Source organism: Pipra filicauda, unplaced genomic scaffold (assembly GCF_003945595.2).
Source record: "Pipra filicauda isolate LSUMZ 115617 unplaced genomic scaffold, ASM394559v2 scaffold76_size2844353_pilon, whole genome shotgun sequence".
NCBI lineage: Eukaryota > Metazoa > Chordata > Aves > Passeriformes > Pipridae > Pipra > Pipra filicauda.
This window is the reverse complement of record NW_024104942.1, coordinates 2,038,829-2,066,626: the sequence shown is the minus strand read 5'-3', so window position 1 is coordinate 2,066,626 and position 27,798 is coordinate 2,038,829. Positions and strand designations below refer to the sequence as shown.

Here is a 27,798-nt window from a genome sequence, read left to right as displayed (position 1 = left end):
TTATATTGAATTAATTAAAATTAGCAAATATATAAAAGAAACATATAAAGTGAACTTTTTTTGCTTCCAATAGGTCTTTGTAATATTTTGTTGCAGTGAGAACATTATAATTAAAAATATTGACAAAAATTTTTGCAATTAAACCGTTCTATTGAAGAACTGAAGATTATGTGGAAAACAAGCAGAGGACAGGTTCTGGTGGCCTTTGGTTTCATGCCATATAATGTAATGGAGTACTTGTTTTGATTTCCTTAAGTTTTCAGGTTTAAGAGGCACATAGAATTTATATTAACCTCATGTCTGTGATTATAAGGCTTAAAGCAATTCTTTTTCCAGCCTTTCAGCTCAAAGGAAACTGACTTTATTTTATAAACTATGTTGAAGTAGTGTGTTTTTACAATGTTTTTCTTTGCACTTTTGTTACACAAAGACATGGAAGTGTATCATGAGCCTGATTTTGCTAAGGGAATAAATTCTTGTTCAAGTGCTCTGGTCAGCATGCCTCGCTGTACAAAAGAAAAATTCTCCCGTGGCTTTTTGCTAGGGTTCATTAATTTCAAATAATGAATTTGACCTTTTTTGCACAGACTTAAAAATTGCATTTAATTTTTCTTTTCTCAGTAAGAGAGGAGTTGAACTCATACATACAGGAAAGAAATATGGTAATATTTTATTGAAGTAGGAGCATTTATTTTTGTAGAATGCTGTTCATAAATGTTCATTATGAAAAATAGATGATCAGATGATATTTTGGAGTATTCGACAGCAAAATATGCTGAGGTCATGTATACTGCTAACACAGAGGTGATAGCAACAGACTGGAAAGCCTTTAGGTAGTCTCGCCTGTTTGTGTGTCCAGTGTTATAAAAATACTTTGCAATTTATACCTACCTTGTGCCTTGAGTTGGACAAAACACTAGGACAATGTTCCAGTCCCTGCTGCAATTTGAGGCTGTAAAGCTGTTCAGTAGCTCTGACATTTGCAGGTACTCTGAACGCTGTGGTGAACAATTCTGTTTGCCCATCTAGGCTGTGTTTCAATGATGTGTAAAACCAGGTTAACATGATTTCAGAATATAATAGAACAGGAGTCTTAGGTGAAAGAAAGCTCAAAGATCAGATGTTTTAGGTGCTATTATGATGGGTGTTTTACAAGGGCGTGCAGTGTTCATACCTGTAAGCAGTGAGTGACCTTACACAGGTGCACGGAAGTAAATTTTTATGATTATATAAGAATATATTGAATAGCAAATGCAATAAGGTCACACCTTAACCACTGTCAGCAATACCAAGCATTAAAAGTGTCTGTGAGCATTAAGAGGTTGATGTAGTTTTGATTAATAGCCAGCACAGGGTATGGTAAAGCGTGATAAAGACATTTAATAGAGTGGCTTTAGAGGAAATCATTAAATCATTGCCACTGTGTCTCTTTGTCTTGGCAAGAGTAAATTCATGATGGGTTTTTGTGGTTTGGTGGTTCGTTTTTTTTTTTTTTTTGGTTTGGGGTTGTTTGGTTGGCTGTTTGGTTGGTTGGGTTTTTTTGGTGTGTTTTGGTTTTTTTGAGAACCAGCAGTTAAGCATTTATAAAGATAGCAAAAAGTAAGATTGCTAGACAATGAATAGCTGTGTTCAGATTTCTGCTGTTCTTTTTTTTTTTTCCCTGAGAACTGGGATCTATTTCTACAGCTTTGCCAGCTAAGTACTGAGAACAGAGGTGTTAAAAAGAAAACATAACCCTTTACTGGAGTCACTGCACAAAACCCTGGCTTCTCTACCATCTGGGCTTTCCCCTAGCAGCTTTCCTTTTCCTATCAGGGAAAACATTTAGGTTCTGCATGCTGGGCTTTTTCAGTGGCAGTTAGCATGTTTCCTGAAATATATAAATTTGAAATTTTAAGGTCTGTTCACAACGTGCCCTAAAGCCTTTAAGAAATTCACGTCTGTAGATTTACACTGCTCTGAATAACAAAGTCTGTAGTATTGCATATAAATAAATAAAGCATTTCAGGCTTTATTTCCTTTCCAACTCCCCCTTCTAATCTCAAACAGAGATGTCTAACAGATGTGAGAAGATGTGTAATTTGTAAATGGGGTGTAATTTATACTGGTACTATTTAGTTTATCAGATTTAATAGCTTAAATAAGGGTGATGGAAAGTTCTGTAGCATGTGGTCATTAATGATGTCACTGTTAAAGGTAACTCTTCTGTAAATAGGTGACAAAAAATGGAATTTATTCCATTATGTTTGAATTTCTTTCCTCGTGCTCTTCAGTTTTGTCTTATTTATCTTGCATTCTGTTTAACTCAGAGTATTGCACTCATACGGGCTGCAGATTAGTGTTAAAATTCTCTTAAGTATTCATGTATTAATGTACTTCATGTTTACATTATTGGTGAATGTTTTTATTTTTGAAAGTTAATTCTATCTATAAAAATGGCTTTATAGGGAGACCAATATTCTTAGCTATAATACAACATCTATACTACTGTGTAGCGTTGCACCACTTGTCAAATATGGGGTAGCTGGTCTGCCCAGGTAAAGCCGTTTTTGATTCTTTTGGGAAGTAGCAGTTCTGGCAGGACACTGGGTATAGGAGGATGTAGAATTTCAAAATTACAAATAACTACTGAAAGCTGTAACAATTAAAGATAGTGGGAAGGAGATTGGACCATGTTTGAAATGGTTTTTTTGGTGCCTTTAAAATAGTAAGTCTAAGTATTATGAGCTAATCTGTGCCTAATGGAACTTCATAGAGGTGCCCAGCATATCTGTCTATCAGTGACATACCATTAAATTTGTGGGGAAAGTTTTATATGCTTTTCATTTATATGTAAAAATATTATAAAAATATGCAAGTCAGATCAATCATCATAGTATTTTATAAGCTCTGGAAAAATACATTGATATTTTATTCAACCACTTTTTTCCTCCTCTTTTAGTTACTTACCATGGTTTGAGGTATACTACAAGCTCCTAAATACCCTGGCAGATTATTTGGCTAAAGAACAGGTAATTTTAGATATTCTATTTCTTTGTGGAAAATATTTTCCTTGAAATAGTAGTCACCATTTGAAATGCTGAAAAGGGATTCTATACTTTTTAAAAGTGTAAAATTTTAGTAGGATTTAGTAGCAAGTGTATTCATCTTACCGAAATTCAAAGAATCTAAACATACAACTGCCACAGTCACTTGAATCCCCCATTAGTCTTAAAAAGCTGCTGAAAATATACCTTTATAAAATGTCAATCTCAGCATAGACAAGTACTGGGTGAAGTGTGAGCAAAGTGTCACATCACTGGAGACTTGTGACGTATCAATTGTAAACCGTAGATCTCTGGAACTATCTGATTATCAACTGCAAACGCTTTTTGTTCAGAACTGTATAAAATATGATGTACTGTTTCACCCTTCATATTAACTAAAAACTACCTCTCATAATTCTGTCATCTCAGCTAGCAGGACAAAATTACTTGCAGCATTTGGTGAAGAATCATGATAGTTTAGTTTGCATATTCATGAGCAATTAGATGTATTCCAGCATTACACAGCAAAGGAACCACTGGCATCTGTCTTTACTGGGAACATTAAAGCTATACCTTTCTGCTTTAACTGTATTTGTGTACTAGATTACAATTAAAAAAAAAAGACATCAGTATTTAGGCATATGCTCTTGACTGGAGAAGCTGACATTTCAAAAATACATGAAGTATAGAATAAGCAATAATTCTGCATTATAGTAAATGGACTATAGAGAATGATGATATTTTATGTAAAAAGGAAATGCAGTAGGAAAGTTTGGTGTTAGCTGTGTGTTTCAATAAAGTGTTAAATATATATGTCTTACAAACACTGTAATGAGAACTTGATTTGGGCCCCAATTTCACTGCTATAGAAAAAATTGTTATTAAGGTTCTATTTGCAGAAGGGGATGGGTGTTGTCTTGATCACCAGTGCTGGCATTGCAGCTATTACTTGAAGCAATTTAAGTAGTAGAGTTTTATGTTTGTTGTTTTATATGCTAAGAAAACCGCTTTGATGGGTCAGAAAGTTTTAGCAGTACTGAAGTATTTTGTTACAGTGCCTGGTGCCACACCTGTTGCTGAGGAGGTTGTTGGAGGATGTTGCTCCCTCCCAGCCCCAGGCACTGTTCATCTGACCAAGAGCTAGACCCAAAGTCTTGTCAATTATCTTGTTTTATGTTTTCTGATGAAACATTTTCAGAGTGTACAATATAGATATGTAGCTGCATATTTAGTAAAACTTTGAATACACATATATCCTGGCTAACAGTTTGAGGAAGATGATGTCCAGGATGCATGGACCAACTAGATATTTTTTCACAGTTTTCAGTTGCAAATGATGTGATTCATTTAAGGAGTATATGGGGAAACATAAGAGATTGCCTTAACTTGCAGATACCATCATTTTTTGAGATACAAAGCTGGCCTGAATTTTATACTTAATATTTAAATACTTCACTGTGAATTACAATTGTTTTTGTCCTTAAATATTTATACTCTTTGGTAACATATAGTTTGATGTAGTAAATAGTAATTATTTTTTATATGATAATTAACTACCTTTTAAAAATATTCCCTACAGGAAAATGACTCAAATGATTTGTTAAAATCATTGTATAGCCATCCTGTGCCAAAGGCAAATGCTTTAGTCAGTTTAAGTGTGGTAAGTATTTTTTCTTTTTTATTCCTACTCTGATTACTGATTATGAAATAGTAGGTAAAGCTGAAACAAAAAGAAACCTCAGCCCTTTGAAAGAGTAAATTTATGTTGCTTCCCATTATTAACTGGATTGGACAACCTTTTCTTTTTTTTTTTCCTTTTTTTTTTTTTTTTTTCTCTGTGCAGGGTAGAGTTTGTCTCATTGTTTTCTGAAAGTCAGAGTCATAAAGAAGCAGAAATTTGAATTTTGCTCTATGGATGAGAAAGTAAACTGAAGTGGGATCTGACAGTGCTAGAACTACTTCTTTGTGCTTCCAGCTGTTTCATGTAGACAATTTTGGTTTCTCCTGCTGTGCATCAGGAGACACTAACTCAGTTTTATTGCCTCTTATGTCTGAATAGGTAGATTTGTAGGATTGGACCAAAGTCTGTGTAAGCTGGCTGCTTTCCCATCCTCCTTCCCCTTCTTCTAGTTTTGCTTAATCATGCAAAAATGCTGTAGGAAGAACAGTAGAAGTGCACTCTGTTATAGGAAGCTTGCAGCACATCTAGGTGAAAGAATATGCCCAGGCCTACCTTGCTTTTGTGCTCTGACTTTCTGGGATGTCAGACAGGGCACTGAATCTATGGCAAGATGATGTTATTGCAGAAACATCAAAAAGTGAACCTGTCATTGTTACAGTTCCTAAAGTTTTAAGCAGAAATAGCATATGTTTAAATACAGTTGTAGAGCTTGTGTGAAATATAAAGCCCATACAGAGCCTCTGCTGTCTCCAAGGCATTGTGCACGTTCAGAGCAGTACAGTTACTGCACTTGGCAGTGTGTAAATAGCTGTTTCTTGATTGAACCAGCACAGTTTTCAGGATGAAGAAAGAAGGGATTTTTGTAAAGGCTTCCCTTACACACACACTGAAAGATCATCAGATTATTTATCTTGACCTTATTTGTGTCATTTCTTGTTAATTGCAAATCTTTTATTTTAGAACTGAAGCCAATACTTCAGTTAAAGTAAGCACAGACTCTAGAAAAACCCTCTTACGAAGGCATAGACAAATGAAGACTCTACCACTTCTGTTCCAGCAGTTTCTGACCCTTGCTGCTTAACATAATGCTACCTTTATTTTAATTTCTCATGTTTCAAATCCCTTATTTTTCACTAGACTACAGGGACCTAATATTTTCCCACCTCGAACAGTGCTAATCGACTGTATTTGGAAGTCCTTCCAGTCTTGTTTATTGTTTTTCACCAGAACAATACTGGGTTTTGAGGCTGCAGTTGGATTTTTTTTCCGTTGATAAGTTTTTTTTCTTCTGTTGTCAGTGTAATGTTTCAGTTCCTAGTACCTTTGCCAAAAATACTTCTATATATCAAATAATATTTTTCTGCCATTAAGTGCAGTATTAAAACCACTTATAATTTGGCAACTCCAAAATGCTTTATAAAATATCCTTCTAAAGTCCTGTGGTTCAGAAGGACATGTAGAAGTTTTAAGATTTCTTCCTTGCATTTCTTGCAAAGTGTTGCTCTCAGTGTTGCAGTTCATCTTGGATAGAACTTACCCACCTCAAAATGAATGTGGTGGTGAATACAGCTGGCTACACTGGAATGAAATTGCTTGCAATGAAGTTGATACTTGTTAGTTTTATTTCAATGTTGTATGGCTTTGGAATTGTTTTTTTTCCTCAATTACGCCTTGTTCCCAGTAGCTTGTTACATCAAAGAGTACTTCAAGCCTCTTACCAGGGACAGTTGAGCAGATATTGTGGGTTCAGATGGGGCAGAGCAGGAAGGAATAGATTATCTGGACTCCTGGTGCTTGTTGGATCTATAGGCATCTTTGTTTTTGTAATGCTTAGTGCTGCAGGGAGCAGGGAAATGGTTACGGCCACTTTCAATTCTAACTCTGTGTGCCTGGTCTTTTGTATTGATGTTTCTTTCTTGGTCCTCGTACATTGTAAATAAGCTGGACTGGAACCTTCAGTAATAATAGATTTAAAAACAAATCATAGTCTGAAAAATAACTGTAGAAATGACATAATGAAGTGGCTTTTCTTTGTGCCAGGATCAGTGTAGTTCAAATTTCATGGTGCAGAATTAGGAAGATGCCTCCCTCATTCACTCAGGTGTGCAGCAGGGTACATTGCAGCAGGGTTTGGATGGCAGCCCCCAGTGGTACGTAGGACTCTGTGTGTATTACTATGCATAAATTACATCCATTATCTGGATACATGGTGTTTTCTAGTAATCCTTGGTTAAGAGGACACCAAAATGCCTTGGTCCAGTTAGGGACCAAGTTCTCCTCTCACCTGTTGGTTTTAGTAACAAATAGTCTGCAGCTGAATAACAGATAGTCTGCATTTGTTCTAATGAAATCTGAGCTTAAATTTAAATAGGTCACTTTTCTTTTACCCATAGAGGGCTAGCAAAAGTGATTTTTTGTTAGTTTGGTTTGGTTTTTTTTTTTTTTTGTTTTGTTTTGTTTTGTCAGAAAAGCTAGCTAAGTCTGAATTCAAATATGGGAGAAATAAAAAGAAGAAAACTTATTTTCAGCCAGTATTTTAAACATGGAATTTTACAAGCATTAGAGCCAGCTTTGGCCCTTTTTGCTGAAAAACTAAAAAGTCAATTGTTCAATCTTTCTCTCGTCTTGCATAAGAACCAAGAGATGATTTTTACAAGTGAGCAAGTTTTGAAAAAACAGCCTTGTCTTGTATCGGTGAGTTTAAAAGGCACTGACTGTCTAAAGCCTATTGTAATTAAAGAAATAATTACTTGCTATCGAATATCTCTTGATTTCAGGCTTATTTGTACCTGTCCTTTGGGAGATTCTGCTGCTGCTTTAGCCTAAAAGAGCAGTCTGATATTAATGTGCCTTTTCTCTTTAAATCAAACTTCAGAGCTATGTGTGCATGCATCGTAATCCTTGAATTGATGAACAAAACTTGCATTTTCTAGTGTCCTTTTTAGAGAAAACTTTATGCAGGACAGCAACTATTAATTTAGTATCTCTTCCAAGGTCATATGTCTTCCTAAGGGAGTTCACAAAGATGTGCAAGGACTCCATACACATTATTTTTGCTGCTTTATGACTCTTAATGACTGCAGTAATGGCCTTTGCTTCTCATGGTTCTGCCTTCCTTTTCTGTTTAATGAGTGAAATATTATTACTTTGTTAATTATAAATAATTACTTCTCTAAGTTATTAACTTCATTACTCAGAAATCTTTTGATAAATATTCTGTGACCTTATTACATATAGGAAATAATTTTCTATTTTCACTATACTTCTGAAAAATATAGGCATTCTATCTGAATATTTCCCTGTTTTTGACTGGAGAAAAAAAATCTCAGCTTTTTTTCTCTGTTGATGCAAAACAATAAGCAGTGATATTTATTGTGCAAGTGGTTGGATGTTTATGGGATGCTGTTTTAAAGCCAGGTTTTTTCGTTAAATTTTAACTACTGCCAAATGACCTAATTTGTGGGAAAAATTTTCTATTAAATGTATCAAGCTGGTTTAATAAGTCTCCTACATAGACTTAATAGTATTATTATTTTTTTTTATTTCTTGAATGCAAGATACATTTAGTATCTTAATATCTTTGTTTTGGTCTATCTTTTTCAAGTTTGACTTGAAAACAAGCTATGTCTTTGTGTTGTTGATTGTAATTTAAAAAATATACTGTGAAAACAAAGTCTATTAAAAATGTCAAAATTTTATTAAAAACAAATAAAAGCCAAATAGTCAATAATTATCATCTTTACTTAGTATGCACTAAGTTTTTTTTCTCCTTCAAGATTTAGAATAACATTCAAAATGCCTTAAAATTACTGAGCTAAATTCATGTCTGATAACTATTAAGAGCATTCGATTAATATGAGTAATTTACATTACATCTGTTTTTAGTTTAATCCATTTTATATTTACATCCTAGATGGCCTCGAACTAAGATGCATAAAATTGCTAATATATTTCATAAATGGTTGCAGAATCTCAAGCATTTCTATTAGCACATTTTTGATTCAAAGATGTTTGGAAAGAGAAGAGAATGTGTATATCTAGTAATAATATTTCTGTTCTATTCTGATTAATTTTCTCATGTGAATTATTTTTCTTTTCCATTCTAAATTTACATTCTGTCCCTTAACTTTTTTTTTTCCAATTTTTAATTCAATGCTTAAGTTAATCAATGCTACTCTCAGGCTTGTGACAACACTTAAAGCTGGCTTAATTTTAGTGTTATTTCAAAACTGCAGCCCAGCATTTTGTTCCCATAGTTTGTGTGCTGTGTTGAACCAGAGCTTGTCATTTCATGTTGTGGTCTGCTTAAGTCTTTGTCTAGTAGTGGTAAGAATGTTATTGGAAAAATGGCTATTTGCTTAAACAAAGATGGGGTTGGAAATCCTAAATGCTGGGTTTTTAAGAAGAGAATTTTTTTTTCCTGTATGCATAAATTATCAATTATTTTTTTCCATTGATTAGCACTCGTATTTCATTACTCCTGATTTAACTGGATTGCCAACAATCCCTGAAAGCGTAAGTATTCTGTTTTTATTTAACCTCATTCTGGGTTGGGCTGAACTTTTGCTTTTATCAAGAAGAGATTTTTTTTTCCCCCAACTGTTTTTAGAAGATGATTGATGTCTATTATTACAACCTTTAGCTAGTAGTTACTGTTGCATTCATTAACTCATTTTAAAGCATTAACGGGGCATTTTTGACCACTGCTATATCCACCCTTTGTTCATAATTACTTGGCTTCTTTGCATTTATTGGGATTATTTATATAAAATATATTCTACTTCTGCACCTTGTGTTATTTGAATACTCGCCCTTTAAACACTCTATTGCTAAGCTGCAAATTCAGCTATTGAGATATGCGGTCATTTTTTTGTGCAGGAAGGCATTGTTTCAGGCTTTCTGAAAACATACTGTACCTGCTTACACTTGGATCCTAACCAAGAGCCAGGAACAGAGGTTTTTGGGAGTTTTTTTTTTATTTTTTTTTTATTTTCTTTTCTTTACGAAGATTTGTATTCTGTAGATGCTAAATTCTTGGTGGTGCTGTGGGTAGATTGCAAATGTGACATCTCAGAGCACATTCTCTATAACCTGTTCAGCTGGATAGCATCCAATAAAAGAGCTTCGAAGCTTTCAGGTTTCCACTCTTGCCTTTAAATCTGAAATTGAAATATGGATGTATAGATGTGCATTTTTACACTTTGAAATAACGACCTTGGCTGGAGAGGAATGGGAGGGTGCTGGCAGCAGAGAGAGCTGAGAGTACAGTGGTGGGAAGGTGTCTGAGGAGATGGCATGGCCCATGTTGCAGCCCAGAAAACTTGGGAAAGTTGCTGTATAGAGGGATGAGAGAGAGAACCCTTATTGTGTGGGCTCACTGGGAAAGACAGGGCTTAGTTTTTAAATGTATGTTTTCATCTGTTTCACCTTTTATGTTGAATTCCTCAAAGAGATCTCTTGTTTTAGCTTATTATTTGGGGTTCTAATGAAACATAATTTTGGAGGTTAGAGGGTGTGTTATGGGTTCAACTTGAAGAAAGTGTTGAGAAGCATCTGTGTGGGCCTCTGACTGATGGAGGATCTTGGGGTGGTGCCACTGTGAATTTATTTTTCTGATTCTGTCGAAGGAAAGGTAAAATAATTTCAAGGTGCTTTTCTGTAATTATTTTTTACTCCATTAGTAAAAGTCTCATTCTTTCAGTATGAATCAAAATAGTATGGAACTACTAGAGTTAGAACACGCAGGGAGTGAAGAGATTAGGTAATTGGAGTAAATTAGCAATAAAATGAATTTTTTTATTTCTTGTTGTAAGGTCCACGTATTTCAGGAACAGTAACTTTTCAGATGTTAACAGAAAGATAACTGTGACTGTCTCCCAAAGATATATTGGTCTGTACAAGATTGCAAACTGTTTTTTTACTGCAGCTTTTGCAGCAGAGAATCAGCACACCGTTATCAACTGCAGTGTAAGAGGGTGTCCAAGGTACCTTGGACTCAAATTCTCATGGTACATCTGCCTCTGACAATCACTTGAAAGTAGCATTTGAAAGACCAGAGTCTTTTTCTAAATGAAGTGTTTGTAGCCTTAAAGCTCTGGTTTTCCTCTCTTCCAAAATTCTATGCATCATGGACCAATAACTATAATACTCCAGGATTGTCTATTGGATCTTTCTTTATCTTTTCAGTATCTTTTTTTACTTTGAGATTGCAATATGTCCAAAAGGGAAGTCACCCCACTCTGAAGGTTTTACTGTTTGTCTTGCCCTGGCTGTTTTTTGAGGTCTGCGTGACCTTGCTGCTGCGTGCTGACCACATCCAGAATAGACTGTTAGTCTACAGTTCCACTGTTGATGTCTGTCCTTGGGCTGGGGCCTATTCTTGATAGACGTTCTACATGAATGTTCAGTAATGTTGTTGCCCCTGAGAAGAGATGAATAATTGTTCTGGTAGCAGATATGATAATGAATATGTGAAATTAAATATTTTGCATATTGAGGGGTGTATTAGTGTATTTTCATACATGTTCTCTAGTGTTTACAAAAATATGCTGCTTTCCAAGGCATTTTTGCTGGTAGCTGTTTTAGCTTTAGCTTACTCAGAGCTTGTATGTCTCTGGCACTGTGCCCTGCAGAAATCCTGTTAAGTTCAGCTGTAACAGAGAGATCCCCCTCCAACTTTTTCTCTTTTTCTCCCCCTTTTCTGTTGTCTGAACTATAAATGGGAGGTGCTGGTGACTTTGCTTTTTATTAAACCCCACAGTGGGGTTCTTATCAGGGGTGAAAAGAGTGGCTCCAGTACCTGCCACCAATTCTGGATGTTTGATGTCCTGGCACATACAGCTCAAGCAAAAGCTTGGTGTTTTTCAACAATCTGTTTTGGGGTGCTTGAAATGGAATAAAATGTGTTGGCTTTGGGAGAGGCTGGCAAAAGTAGCAATATTATTAATGTAGCTATGACAGAACAGTTAGCACAGTGGTAGAAGGTGTGTTCCTGGGTCAGAAGTAATGGTCACCTTAAAGCATATGGTGCTATTGATACAGTCCCAATTTAATATTTTTCCAAAGTTGAAAAAAACAAAAGGGCAAATCTAAGTCACAAGCGTAACCAAGTGAGCAAAATGTTAATAACTTACACCACAGTTAGTTTTTCATTGGCTTTAAAACCCAATTAATTACTTTTAAAACATAAGAATTTTAATGCAAGGGGATTTGTTTTAGCTTGTTTTTTTCCCCCCACCTACTAATTGAACAGAAATTTTCACAAGTAATATATAAAATGTTCCACTTAGCTACTACTGTTGCTATATTGTAAACATTTTATTTATTTAAACAGAGAAACCTCACTGAATATTTTGTTGCTGTGGATGTGAACAACATGCTGCAACTTTATGCCAGTATGTTGCATGAGAGAAGAATCATTATTACCTCAAGCAAACTAAGCACTGTAAGTACTTCACACATCTCCTTTCAAGTAGGATATATTGAACATTTCAAAAAATGACCTGCAGACCTTTGTGGTTTTAGATATGTTCCACTTATAAGACAATATCTACATACTCTTCTAATATATGGTTTTAGTCTGGCTCTTGAAGTACAAAAGTCTGATTTATATAAGACCTACTCAGATACATTAAGTCAGGTTAATTATTTTTCTTTTTAGGAGATGAGAGTTCTTTAACTCTCCTGAGTTCATTTCTGTGCCTTCTAACCTAAAAAGAATTCTTAAGGGCTATTATAAGATCTTTATTATTCACTTGTGGCTTATTCCATTGGAGCTACTTGAAAGAAATCAAGGGTCCATAATAATAGCTGCTATCCTAACCTGGTAATAGGTAGATTCATCTTTGTTACAGTGGTTTGGGAGTGCACATTGTAATATCTCTGATTTGAAGCAGCTCTTCGGACTGTCAATAACGTACAACTCAAAATAGCAGTTTTTTAATTAAAGGTTTTAGTCTACTGCCCACATTAAATTTTTCTTTCTCTTATGCCTGCTTAAAATGCTTAATAAAAGAATGTTGTGTTTTGTTTTGTAAGTATACCTAAATAATCAGATGTAATTTTGTTTTACTGTTCACAGAATCTTATAGGCTTTTAAAATACCCCATTTTACATTCGTACAGGACTGTCACTTTATAACCAATGTTAATCATAGAGCGTAATCTTTATGCAGAATCCTTAGCCTATTAAGCTCAGTTACCTTAATTTTTTTTTCAACAGTACTGCCTGAAACATTTTGTTTAATATGCTTTCTGTGGTGGAAAATACTCTTTATATTTCTGAACACTGCTATTTGTACTCCCAAATAAATGAACATGAGGCTACAAGATTGGATACAGCACTAAAAGTTACTATTTTCAAAGACTTGCAGGTGCCAATTTCCAGTACATACATATGCATGTAAGGAATGAGAATTTTTGGATTCTAAATAGAGGATACAACTCCTTTAAATTTTTTTGAGTCTAAAGTAAATTGAAGATAAAGAAGATTCATAAAAGTCTGACAGGTTTTTCAATCCTAGTAGGTAGTAGCAGTTATCTAAATACAAACGTTGGATCATACAAGTAGAGGCCACGTGAACAACTGAAAACAAGAAAAATAGATAGTAAATGAATTTAGGCAATCTTCAAATTAGTAGTCTGTGATATACTTTTTAACCACCAAAGATTTTACTTCATCTTAGGAAATATTCATATTGTATTACAGGGTTTTTCTCTTCTCCCCTTCCTGAAATGGCTAGGGGAAGAGCTGAGCATTACAACACAGTAATAAGACTGCCTGAATGGGCAGATAGAATTTGAAGAGAAAGCCCTTTTAAAGAACCTGTCTTAGTAGAAGCTCACATGATGTGGCAAAAGTGTGGAGTCAGATTTTTTTTTTTTCCCCCGGTGTGCCGGTCTGGAACACAGCTTGCCATATTTAAGGGGAAAAAAAAGGTAGAAAAAGAAAAGAAATACACCATTAAAAAAGCTTATCTCCAATGATGCCCCAGTCAGGCCTCTTTTACTGCTCCAGTAGAGAGGAGATAGGAATCATGATGGCAGCTCTGTGCCTGTGGAAGATTCATTTTGCAGGTGGGCACGTGTCCGTCTGCTTAACACGATTTAGAATCGTGCTCTCAGCCTACACTTGGATCGATTTGAGACTTGTATTTTTTTAGACTGAACATCTCAGCTGGTCTCTATTGCTGTGATATGACAAGAGAAGATGAGGTATCAGAGTTAGTCTGCACTGATCTCTGCCACCTTATTTATATGTTCAAATTCCAGGCTCTTTGGAAGTCACTACAGAACAACAGATATCCTGGTTGTGAGAAACCTTCACTTTGTAAACAATTCAGCTGTTTATTCCAAAGTTTTTAGTGAATTAATAGTTATCTTGCTGGTGTTGTCACTTGAAAATAATTTATATCACTTTCCAGACATTGATAGTGGCATTGGATGTCCTGGAGAGTGTCCCCAAGCTGTAAATGTAAATAGATTGCAGATCAAATCCAAAAAGATTGCAGATCAAATTCAAAACCCCACTTTCTTCTGGTTATTTTTTCAGTCTACTAGCATTACTTAAGTCATAGCTAAACAAAATTACTGCCACATCATGTTGTATCCACTTCTGATATAGGATAGGGTTAATTTTCACTTGCACTAGTGAGTTATGATAAAACAAAATAAAAAAAAAACAACTGGCTTTGATTCAGAGAACTGCTACCTGCTCATCTCTTTCATAAGCAGAACAGGACTGATGTGTGACTTGCTTCCTTACAGAGCAGTGTAGTTTAAAACTTAGTTAAATGCTTTTCAGTTTCACCTATAGGAATTTAATCGAATTGCCAAGAATTATTAAATGTGGCTTGGCATAAGTTATTTCTTCTTTAAAAGATGGATTACTTAATGTAATACAATAAGCAAATGGAATATATCTGGACATTGGCCTTTACGAACTTTGTGCTGTTTTATTATTCCATACAAAACACAGCAGACTGGTACTTTGTGTTGCAAAGGTCATGTTTTAATATTCTGAAACTACAGCTTGATACTTGAAAAGATTGTTTGTTCAAGAATAGTGCTATCAAGTACAACTTTCTGTTAAGGGAGTTGTGCCTTATCTTTGGGGTTAAGTGAATATCAAGTGTTTATGTCAGTTCATGAAGACTGGGTTGTGATGTCACCTTCGAGTTATCAACTCTGTTTCGGTTCACTATCTCAGGGCAGTGACTGATAACAAAAGGCATAATTCAAGGCCTTGCTCACTTTCTCCTTGCCCTTCTTGTGGGGGCCAGGAATGGAAAACTGCACTTACTTATGTACAGGAATTCTTTGTCTAACATTTCTGCCCTATATACTTCCATTATACTCGAGTGAAGGATCAGTCTGCTTATGGAAGAAAAGGGGGGGAAATGATGCTATACTTAAAAATGTTTACTTTGGAGGAAAAAAAGGAAAGAGAAAAGACTGTTGCCTATTTTAAGCGGCTGACTAGTGTTTTTTAATTAAAAAAAAAAGAAGTACTGCCTTATCTTGAGAGTGTGTTTCAGCTTATATTTTATTTCAGCCAAGCAGGCTTTGTTTTTTGGGCATCATCAGATTTTTGCAGTTGCTGTGTATTCTTTGCGTCTTCCTTTAAATTGATTTTCTGTGGTTTTATCCCCTTGAAAACTCCTTTGGTGGAGATATTCGTCTGCTAGCCTTTCCAGTTACTACCAATATATAAGTGGAAACTTCCCACTACTCTTTTCTGTTATAGCTTCTGGGTCATTATTTGCCCTAACTGTTGATTCTTTTATTAGCTTGACTTTCCAACCACCTTAATAATGTGATTATCACCAACCTCACAGCTTGCTTCAGGCTTAGCGTTTAGAGTGAGATGGATTCAGCTAGCCTGAGGATTATGCTCTGTAAGATCTGTTTGTAGCAAAAATTACCATTTCTGTTTTTTGAACAGTAAGCTATGAAAGAGAAACAAATTATATGGTTTTGGATTAAGTGAAAGGATGAATGAAACAAAGGGATTGATCTGTTCACAGAAGTGGTTGTTTTATTTCACTTTAGCAGTGAAAAAGGAAGACCTTACCAAAATGTCATGCTGTATGTTCTTGCACAGCACTGTTTTCTCACACGTTACTGCATCTGCATGTATTCTTATTAGTTGCATGGAGCTGTATGAGTTTCAGTATAAATAATTTTTTAATTCAGTCTTTCTATAAATTATTAAAGTGCTGGGGTTGGCTTTTTACAGGAAGACTGAACTACAGCATTGATTTTATGCATGCTGGAGGCAGGCTCTAGATGTTTCGTCCCCCAGTGCACCTGCTGTGGTAGTCTACCAGAACATCATACCACACTCTCATGTATTCAAAGCAAAGGAATAAATCATGATTTTACAACAGTGCATCAGTTGACTTATTGCTGTTTTGTGACCGGAGGTAGGAAGGATTGCTGTTTAAAGCCATGTCATCAGTTCTCAAGTCACTCAAGCATGAAAGCTTGTCATATGCCTCTGTAATTGTACCTCACCAGTCTCTCCCTAACTAGTCAGCTGGGGCTGTGTGTTTCGTCTCAAACACCCGGCTGGCCAGTGTCTGACAGGAGCTTTCTCATCATTCTGTCAGTAATATGCTAACTAGCTTGTATCTTCTGCGGCCTACACTGGCAGGTGGAAAGGATGCTACACTTTAAAGCAAATGTCTGAATGTTTTCTCCACTTTGACCAGTATTTGTTTCAGGTAATACAAGCCTGATGTGTCTGAGAGCATGGTGGTTACAAGTTCTGCACTGCGCTGGCTGTAGGTTTCTTTAGCGAGCTCTACAAAAACAGTCAGATATGTCAATAAAAGATACAGGGTTTGTTTTGTTTTGGTTTGTTTTTTTGGGTTTTTTTGTGATGAAGGAGCATTGAATGTAAAGTGACACACGAACATACATTTGTGGAATCACTTTTACTGTTGCTTACATGCAAAGAGAGCTTTCTGCAGTTGCCCTCAGTTGCCACAGTGAGTTGGACTGAGCAGTGGTTTTGTTTTCCTTGCCTCGTTAGTCTTGTTCAGGTCACACTGTCCATTGTTTCTCAGGCACTGGGTGGACACAGAGGCTCCCTGGAGAATGTAATACGAGCTGCTAGAGAATGGAAAACACCTCTTACTCCAAACACATTGACTTTGTGAATCACCTCTCTCCTTCTGCATCTCAAATCACTGGGGTGTGGTGTTGGAGCTGTACACTAACAGTGTGTGTTAGTGTACAGCCTGGAAAGACAGAAAAGCTCCTCTTTTGTGTTTCTGAAATCAAAGCTAGCTATTATGGAGTTAGTTCTCTGGTGCAAACTAAGGATCCAAGACAGTGGAACAACTGGCTTCATACAGAACTTCCATGTTGGAGAAAATAGTGGCATTGGGAGCTGTCATAAACTTAGTGATGTCCTCACATTGCCTTATGCTAGGGTGATGCTCCCAGTTCTGATTAAATGGACTATAGCATCTCATTTATTTTAATTGTGCTGTGCCTTTTGCAATCGGATATGTCTGTCACGTATTGGCCTCATAAGCCACCAGCGTGCCTGTAGCAAATGTGGATAGAGCCTTCCCAGATCTTCGTTCGCGAAGCCCAGCCATGATGATGGTAGTGCAGTAACCCTCTAGAAAAGCATTTGTGAAGTGTATGGCAGATCCACTGTAAATAGTACTGTTCCATTGTGAATAATACCATTCCAATAAATAAAAAAACTATAGATTTAAAATTTAATTTATATCTCAAATTCATGTGACTTGGAAATGTTCGAGAACTAAATTTAGTTCTTAGAAATCAAGAAATGGATGGGAATTTATCATTAACTTGCAAGGTGGAATGGATATTCTGATGAAACTGTGCTCCCAGAAGCATAATTAGAATTAATTTTGTAATATAACCTCAATTAGACCATTTACTCTGGAAGTAAATGAAGAGTGGCATTTAATAATTTTGTATAGTCCAGGTGTAAGCATGCTAAGATGAACTGTGCTGAGGTGTGTGTCGTAGATGCAGTTAAAGTCCCATTGAGACACCCATAGGGAGCATATTTCCAACAGTGAAGTTGCAGGATGTCAGTATGGAGCAAAATGTCATTAGGATATACATCCAGATCTGGAAAGCTCTCTGTCTTAAAGTTTAGAGTAGTTTTCCCATTGCCCTAGCATATCAGAATAAATAACTGTTGAAAGAATTTGTGAAAAGAAATTGAAATGTGTGGTTTAAAATTCTTTTTGCTTTAATGGGGGGAGAACCCAATAAAAAAATTGCAGATTGCTATTACCTGCCATCTCTGTAAAACATGAAGAACTTTACCATGGGGTTTTATAAAAAAAAAATAAAAATCCCAGACTCCAAACAGAACCCCAAAAATCCACACTGTAGAAGAAAAGCACATAGACAGAAAGACAGATATACAAATTTATTTCAAAATTTAACTTTTCACTTATTAGCATTTTCAGGAAAAAGAAAACTCCAAGATTGAGTTTTGTCTTTTTCCAGTTCATAGGACCTTTGGCAATTCAGAAGAAGCTGAATAAAATGCTGTGTAGAGGCAGGCGGGCGCTGCTGTGGGCACGTGCAATCTAAGAGAAGACTTTAAGTACTGAGTCCTTTGTGGTTGGGCTGTATGAGAACTGAAGGGGAAAGAGTCCATATTTTCTTGAGCAGAACTGTCTCACCCCCTACAAGAAGTACCACTGAAGTAATTTGGTGGTCATCTGAAGCAAAAGAAGTGAAGAGTTGCTGAAGGGTGTATGAGTGTAATATCAGCTCTCCTTCTGGTGTTGGTATGGCAAAATTTGCCCTTTTTACAGTTGCTACTGCTTTATCCCTCTTTTTTTTCCAAAATTCACCCGTGACAAGATGAACTATAATATAGTCAGTAGTTATCTGTACTCCTGCTCTCACAGTAAGTTGTCTGTCACCTATTCACAAGGAAGTTGTTCCATACTGCTTCCTAATTAGTGTATGGCAGAAGGACATGCAGTGGAGTTACTCTGGGGGAGGAAATGTTAATAAAAATTATTTTCCTGGGAAGTCTCGTTTCAGAGGTGAGAAATGTTTGCAGAACTCCAGTAGCTCTTCCTCAGTGGAGGTAGGTCATAAAATAAAGGACAAAGGAAAGGAGGCATGAGGAGACGGTCAGGAAAAGGGACACAAAGATACATGTTTATGGTGCTCTGTGTTTTTGTGAGAGAGGAAGAGATAATGGAGTTAAGGAAGAAATGAGTGTCAAAATGAGAATAAACAAATTACCAAGAACGTACAGAGATGAAATGAGGAAATATGAGGAAACTCCAATTATTGAACAGATGATACAAAGAAACAGTTAATTATAGGATACGTGAATACCAGAAGAGACATATTAGTGAACCTAATCTGTAATGTTTTGGGGATAAAAACTGATGATTAACTTCCAAAAGTTTTATTTTAAACCTATGAAAAATTGGTTTTCATACCATTGTGGTATGAAAATGTTGAGTAATTGAATGGGATTACATGGCTTTTCTGTGCACCCATACCTACTTTGTTATATACATAACTGATTAGCTGTAAAAGTGCCTGTAGGTCCCTGGTGTAGGCACAGTATGCCAGAGGTATTCCTTGTTGAGTGCTCACCTGTCTACTACCACTTCAGTTTTGTTTTCTGCTCAGCTTCTGTTATCGGGAAACATGTCACTCCCGGAGCCATAGGCAAGGAACAAGCCGTGTCTGCAGTCCTTTCTTTTCCCTTCCAAACTAATGCACAAGAATGATGCCATAATGCTGCTTTGTGAATCAAGAATAGCAAAAAGGAATGAAGTTGATTGTACATGAAGTGCTGTCAAATTCATGAGTAACACTCATGTCTTCACTTTCCTTCCCCCCGAAAGAACGATGAAAGGAAGTGAATAATACCAAAAACCCCCGCAACCCCAAAAAACAGCAATTCCAGGAGAAAATAAATTTTTAGATGTGTTTTCTTTTACATCTTTAATTTTCATAGTGGAAAAAATTAAAGTTTTCATCTGTGAACTGGAAATACATTTCCCTTCCTCTCTCTCCCGTCTGTGAGAGAGGAGAGCTGGGGGTCTCATTTTGCCAACAGGAGGAAAATGCATTATGGCTCATTTAAGGCTCTCCCTCTTTATGTTCTTCAAGATTATGGGGGTGGCAGATGGAAAACGATTAGCTAGGAGCAAAATTAAAGAAATGCATAGAAGTGGCTTTGCATATCATGGCTTGGACAGTATATGCTGTTCTCTTTCGTTGCTAAATTTTTTTTCCTCAGTGATTTCTCACCAATGCCAGCAGAATGGACTAAATTTATTATTTAGTCCAACTGTTTAATCTTTAGAACTGGGAAGAGATTTATGCTTTGTTGTAAACAGGCAAAAGCAAGGGCTCCCTTCCCACTTTTACTACCTAGCAGTCTTCTCGAGAAATGGATGGGAAGGTAGGTCTCCACAAATGTTAAATATCTGTTATGGGTTTGGGACCTGATCTCATTCCCAATCAAACAGGATTTAGATGCAGTTGCCTCTCTAAAACAGTTGATTGTCTTATAAGTTATAATGAGGTAGAGGAGAGGCTTCCTTTCACCTGTATAACTGTTTCCCTTTTAGGAAGCAGAAAGTGTTTTCTCAATAATTCCCATGACCTGGGAGTATTAGGGTAACAGGAATAAGTTGGTCCAGGCTGATGGTAAATACTGGAATTGTGGTAAAATGGTGACCCATCCTCTATGATATATTGCTATAGGTATTAATAAGTAGATGAGATAACTAAACAGAATCTTGGGCATCTTTCAACATATGTGTGGTCAAGGCAGTGGGAGGGAAGCAGTTCTTTGGCCCATTGGGACTGTGAGGGGGGAGGGAGAGAGCACACCAGTACCCATTTCTGGACATGGTGTTGACAGAGATTGACAGTGTTTGATGATTTTTCAGGAAATGGTTTTATCACAGTAGTTCTTTAGTTGCTTACAGTAGATTTTGAAAGGTTGTATGGAATCACAGGTTAATTTTACTTTAGCATTTGCTTAACTTCTGTTGCTGTTTTTGGCTTGCTGACAAGATTCTGCTAATCAGTTTCTGTCTTTCTAGTTTGTACATTGCAATGTGTGCAAATCTTACTACCTATGTTCTTCCTCTCTCTTTACCTTTGGTTATAGAAAAGGCTTTGAGGAAAATAATTTATATAAATAGAAAATAACTTCCAGGTAAGTTTTGTGCATCATGTTTTCATGTTACTTATTGAAATGATGTGAATAATAGGTATCAAATAAGCATAATCTATAAGTCTGCAGAAAATCTTCCAGCTGAAGTAGCGTGGCTCTGGACATGTTGCAGTGTTTTAACAGAAACTAAAATTAGAAAAACAAAAAAAGAACAGAAAAAGGGACCAGTCCCTTTGAAATACAGAGTAGAAAGATTCATTGGTAGAAGTGAGCTTTGGGGTAACAGATACACACATTAGGATTACTGCATCCATGTGAAGGATGGGGAGGAGCTGCAGTCTTTATGTACCCAGGAGCAGGTAAAACTGCTTTGATCAAGTCTCGAACTAAAACTTCTCCTACTGTTCCTGTTCAGCATTGCATAGATTTTGAACAACAGTCTTCCCAAGTGGCTGCTTATTGCCATAAGATGGAAAGTAACTCATCATTGTCTAGAATTTGTGCATTATTTGTGCATATTTACTGTCACTCAATAATGAATTTTGCTAACAAACTTTGTAACGAGGTCTCACACTATTTGGAGAGACTGTATAATCACCAGGCACATAGTTCCAGATTTTTTTTCCGGAGACAAAGATAAAATTATGGTACCAGAATCACTGTAATGCTCTGGAGAAAACACCAGATACTTTTCTTGCAGGATGAGTGTTGATTCTGGCTGCAATATCTTATCAGAAGAGATCAGAAACAGACTGAAACTTTCAGTTGTACTCAGTAATGTTAGTAAATTCAGTACTGATAGAATGGGATGGAAAGCTTCTTTTCATGTCCAGTGCAAACACTGGCGATTTCAAAATAGATTTCTTTATTAATTAGAGGGTTGAATGTTGAAATTTTTTGTTAAAAGTTGCTCTTAACTAATTCAAGTCAGTTGACTCATGCCGTTTATGTAGTTTAAAACCACATTATTTAAACCAATTTAAAAAACATAGTTAGATTTATTTTTGAAAAGTTTTTCAAACTAGGAGACATTATTTGAAATGGAGAAAACCAGTCTAAAATATTAAAATTGATGGAAGCAAAAATATAAAAGTTCTGTTCAATGTTGGCAAATGGGTTTCAGCCGACAAAAACTTTACTTAAAAACTGCCTGCCCATTTTATTACGGATAGAAACACAACTCCAGTAGGTCTTTTCCAGTGCAGTGAACTACAGGAGGATCAACATCATTTGTTTCCTTAAAACAGGTAATAAATTATCAGATTTACAGAAACAAGGTTCTGCAGCACTCTTCTGCTATAGTTTAAGATTTTTTAGCAAACTGCAGAGCTGAGCAATGACATAGTAGTGTGCATACATAAACATATAGCAAATTTTGTTGGACAGAAGCTTTTGCCTTTACATAAAACTTACCTGTAAAAAGAATCACAGTTCACAGTTGATGTTATCTCCAGTTGGCACTGGCAAGATAGGTGGGGTAGTACACATTCCTGAAGGCAACTTCAAGATACTTTAGGATAATGTCTACCTCTCTATGAAAAGAGATTTTTCTGATTTGTGACATATCTTTTCCTATAATTTTTTTTAAAAAGAAGGTGAAACTTAAGTCCTTTTGGAATAGATAACAATCAATTGACAGACTCCATACAGATGCCTTTGTCCCTAAATAGTGTAAGGATTTGTTTTCTGCAAAAGATATCCTCACTTGGTCAAGACTCTCATCAGACTCTCGTTTCTTCACCTGGGAGTTTGTGCTGTGCACAACCTGCCTTACCACCTCCCCCTGCAGCCTTTGGTAGGGGGTCTGCTGGGCTCTGCCTGGCTCTGATAGCAAGCACAGATGCCACTGGGCACCCCCAAATCCAGTGTTGCATTTACAGACCTATGAATTCTGATTGAAGTGATCGGGCTCTACCTGGTCTCTGAATATTCCTTAAAACATGCAGTATTATTCCAAGGTTTACAGCAGCTACCATTGTATTCAGAGGAGTGGATGTGTCGATTAAAGAGATAGGTTATTTGAATAGGGTAATGCATTTGAGAAATGCAGTCACACTCGAAGCAGTAAAAAAAAGGGATTTTTCCAGACAGTGTGCAGATTTTAATATGAAATCCATAATTATCAGTATTTGCTTGAAGGCAGAATTTGCAGAATATTAAAGTGTCACACAGTTTGAAGAGCAACAGAATCCCATAGCTGCTTGTATTACAGGCTGTATGCAACAGGAAACTATAAAACATATTCATGGCATACTAAAATGTTTGGAAACCTACTGCAGCAGCATAGATGGAAATGTTGAAATAAGATGTTACATGAGGATGTTATTAAATAGAAAAGCAAGGAACAATACAACAAAAGCTTGAGGTCCAAGTAATCAAATCTTTACCTTTCCTGCTAGAAATAAAAAACTGTAGTAGATTTTAAAAATTGCAAATTGTAAATAGATGCTAATGTGAGAGCCACAGTAAAACACAGATTATAAAACAAGTTGATAAAACTTCAGATATTTTTAAGGAATTAAGCTCTTCCTCTGTTAAGTGAGAATTAAAATATAACACTGACATGTGTAAGATAAGGAAATTTCCTCATGCAAATAATATATCCATCTTAATTCATAATTTAAGAATGCCTATTAAGAGGAGGAGGAGACAACTGTGTACACTGGGGATATCCTGTATAACTGTATGCTCAGCTGTGTTTCGGTCTGTGATTGAAATACATGAAATCCTAATTTTTATATAGGTAGTTATGGTTTTAAATTTCTATAGTATGTACAATAGTATGTGAACATACAAATTAGTAATTCCATATGCATTTTGAATAAACGAGAAAAAAACATGATGCTGAGCTTGACTGCGCTATCAGTAGTGTTAGATAAACTACAGAGAGAGAGAATATGGAAATAAACCTTGTAAATCCCACTGTATTGAAGAGGGATAAGATACTAATTTGTTTCTTCCCCCAAATCAATCTTAGTAGGCACACAGTAATTATTAAAATAGCCATTATTAGAAATATAAAATGAGACTAATTGTGGAGGTTTAATATAAGGCTAAGAAAGGAGATGTTAATCTGAAATGAAGAGTTTAAATACAGAATTATGATATACTTGGCTTTCTGTAGTGTAGCTGTCAAGCTCGGGCAGTTTGCTGGTCAATAGTGACATTCTGTGTGTCAGTGAACAGAGTCTCCTGATACCTTAACCTGCAGTTCACACATTACTGAAGCTCCAACTGTCGAACATTCAAGTCCCTTGGTACTACTGCAGCTTCCAGACTCTCCTGACTGGCTCATGTTTCATTCTTTGGCAATTTGCCCTAATGATATCCCTCAGGAGCTTTCAGACCCTCTTCTTTTCCATATTTAATCGTGTTATATTAATCTGAGTGCTGAGAAAACTATGCTGCACAAATTGTAATTGTCTCTGATTTCTGCTGCACTGGTCTTATAATTACTTTTTTTTCATTTTTACTGTAAAAATACATGTACGAAATTGCAGTATCATTTTTATTTACAAGTCTAAATGTCCAAGACAGCCAGAGTGTGAAAGCTTTAACTGCTGATCTGTTCCACAAAGAGGTGGGGTTTTTTTCCCCCTCTAAAATCCATAATGTTTTAGCACTTGCTGTATGGACAGGATTTACATTTTATTTTTAGCTCTTTGTTTTGTTACTGTGAAAGTACATGTCTAATAAACAGCGCTATTATCAAGTTAAACTCAGATAGTGATTTTGTCGTGATACAAAACATCAGGACAGCCTTGTCTTTTTCCATAAGCTTGGTGTCTTCTATATGGGGCATTCTCTTTTAAATTTTTTTTTTCTTTAATGAGGTTTGGAGTGTTTTATGTACTGGATATAGGCTTCCTTTTTTTTTTCAACAGTCTTGACATTTTCTCACTGTTGTAACTCTGTGCCTGAGATATATATAATAAAATATTAAAGTATTAATATTCAGTTATAATAAAATAACTGAATTTGAAAGACTCCTTCCTCATAGGAAGGTGGGTTTTGGTAGATGAAATTTGAATTCTTTATGTATTGCAGATTATTTTGTTCACTTGAGGAATGAACTTGGCCATGTTTCTAATGAATTCTGTAGTTGGTTGTTAGTTTGTTTTGAGGGGAGGGTGGTGGTTGTGGTGGTTTTTTGTTTGTTTTAGAAAACCAAGGGATGTCCATTTTGAATGATAAGCAGATTGTTGCACCTCCTTTCTTGGTCAAAGAGTCCTTCGTTTTCCAGTGATGATCATACCAGGCTTGGCATTATCTGCTTTGGGAAGGGAGTTTTGGGAAATGGTAATAAAGTTACTTTTCTGTCACAGGGAATATTAATTCCAGATTTTTTTTTTTTAAGGTAGTTTTTTAAGTTTGGAAATCAAGATAGTGACACAAATAGCTTTTGAGTTTAGTGCTATTCTGTAGTTTCATGCAGGTTCAGATCAATTCCAGTTGTTAAAAATAGCGGAAATGGAGACCAAAAAACTCTCTTGAGTCTTTCCCACTCATGGGAGGTGAGTGCAGCTAGGAGGCACTCCAGTCCTGTGTGTCCATGGCAGTACTCACGTTTGACCATAACTGCATCAAGTAATTCATGATTGTTTCCCTTTTTTCAAGGAAATAGCTTAGCAGGGAGGGCTAACTTGACTTAGCCTGACTTCTTGCAGGTGTTGTACTTGTATGCATACATAAGAGTTCTTTGTAGATGTGTTTCAGCAATAAAAAATAATATTAAAAATTAAATAAGTGGTTTGGGGAAGTTAAGATTCTTGCATGTGTAAAACTTAATTTAAGATTTTGTATTTTCTTTTTATTCATGGTTTTTTGTTGCCAATTCTGTGTGTGTGTTTTTATTTTTAGTTAACTGCTTGTGTTCATGCGTCAGCTGCATTGTTATATCCAATGTATTGGCAACATATTTACATCCCAGTGCTTCCTCCACATCTTCTGGACTACTGCTGGTAAGACAGCTAACCTGTTATCCCCATTTCTGAGATTCTGACCTGTCTTGTAAACCTAACTGATGAAAACACTAACTAATTATCTGACTGAATACACAGGACCCAGTTTATGAAAGCACTTAAGCCAATGCTTAAATGATGACTTGAACAGAGATTTTCCAGCATGCCTTGATGTGGTGTTTGAATTGGTACCATGAATTACTGTGCTGATTACTATTAATGCAGCATTTAGAATCACATTTGTAAAACTGTTCCTGTTTTGTTGTTAGAGAACTCATTCAATAATTTAAATGTGTTAAAGTTTTCTCTATTTATTTATTTTGAGATAAATGATACTTACAGAAGCATTCAGAAAAAAACCCGATCAGGTTTTTCAGAATCAAATGTTGGTAGGCATCAGTGTTCCCTTTTGGTCTATACAATACAGTGATTTAGTATTTGTATTTTAGGCTCAGCCAGGCTCAGGATTCTAGCCACCTTCCCAAAAGAGCTTAAAACTCCTTTTGGTACTTCCAAAATTTTCAGTATAAGAATTCTGTTCTCTTGATTTCTGTTCACATGACAGACTTTGTGGTTTTGGCAAGTTTTTAAGTTGAACAAATCACTTTTTGAGTCGCTTCTGGCCCTTCAAGAGGGTGATGTTTCCACATGCCCGTTTCACAATTGCAGGCTAAAAGATCTACTTTCTTTTATTCATAGTAGTGGCAGAGATACCAAATGAGAGTTTCCATTAAAGAATCTGCAACAGGAGCCCCTGGAGATGTTCACTTTAACTAAACCCTACGAATCTGTTATGGAAAAAATGAACCATTTCAAACTATTTTAGAGATTGGGAATTATTATTAGATATAAAAACTGAGACCGACTCAGATGCTTACCAACATAAGTCTGTTTTCTTCACAGAAATAAATTATACGTTTGTTGGGCTTTATGTTGTTGATTTTGGTTTGGTTTTGTCCCCCCTTGGATCTATAAATATGGTGCTGTTCTAGCTCCACCCTCTCTATTGAACTTTTGTTTTCAAACAAAGTCTCTCTATGTTTCTTTAAGTCTCTTTGATAGTTTTCCCTCAAGTTTACAATATTTGCCCACTGTATATATTTTTCTGTGGTAGTTATTACACTTCATGTGTATATTATTTATTGTTTTAGAAATCTATTCTTCTTCCACTCCTCCCTTTACTTCCAACTATATCTAAGCCTTTCATCTTTAATGATAGTTTTCTTTTGAAGAAACTCTGTCCTGATTGTTTTTTCTTCCTGGCTTTGATAAAATGCACCAAGATGGGGTAGAACTTGGATGTATTTGTTTAGTTTTCGTATTATTTCAGCTTACTGACAGAAGCTTTGTAATTTTTCAGTATCATCCATAAATGCTGTTCTCAGAAGGTAGATCAACACCTTTATTCAAGCTGTACCCTGTAGAGTGCATCCTGAATACTAAAGATTTTTTTATTTCCCCTTCTAAGCACAGATAATGTTTCCAGAAATAATAACATTAGATGCTGTACACAGCTCCTTGTGATGATGATAATAGTTGAGATTCTAGGTCATTGTGGCGTGACATGAGAATTTTTTTTACTCATTAAAAAGAAGCATGGAGTTTCTTAAACTTGTAAAATTCATTTATATCCCTTTTTATTTTTCACAGTAGTACAATAGAGCAGAGAAAAAAAAGTTTCCCTTTTTTAGAGTTGTTCAAATGGAAACATAAAGTTCATGAAAGGAAATGCACAATTGATGAATTTACCACAGTAACTATAATTCAGACCTTTTAACTCAGATTTTTGTGCATTTACATTTCTCTTTCTGTTCGTGTCTGGTTTGAATGGTTCTTTTGTGAGATGGGTTGGAAAAGTGTAATAAAAACACATCAGTAACTTAGCTTTCCTCATGTTCTGGTGTATTAACAGTAAATAAATGTTCTCCTCATAGGTATATAATATATCAAGTTAAAAAACCTTGATGAA

At 35.8% G+C, this 27,798-nt stretch overlaps 1 protein-coding gene across 1 annotated transcript in view; it reads left to right on the top strand.

The window, feature by feature from the left end:
- The window catches only part of DENND1B (DENN domain containing 1B), a 157,656-nt gene that overhangs the window by 72,512 nt on the left and 57,346 nt on the right, over positions 1–27,798 (top strand). The window contains exons 6-10 of the mRNA XM_027713318.2: positions 2,942–3,011; positions 4,606–4,686; positions 9,169–9,222; positions 12,041–12,151; positions 25,729–25,829. Coding sequence (XP_027569119.1) covers positions 2,942–3,011; positions 4,606–4,686; positions 9,169–9,222; positions 12,041–12,151; positions 25,729–25,829 — 417 coding nt within the window. The remainder of the gene's footprint in view (positions 1–2,941; positions 3,012–4,605; positions 4,687–9,168; positions 9,223–12,040; positions 12,152–25,728; positions 25,830–27,798) is intronic.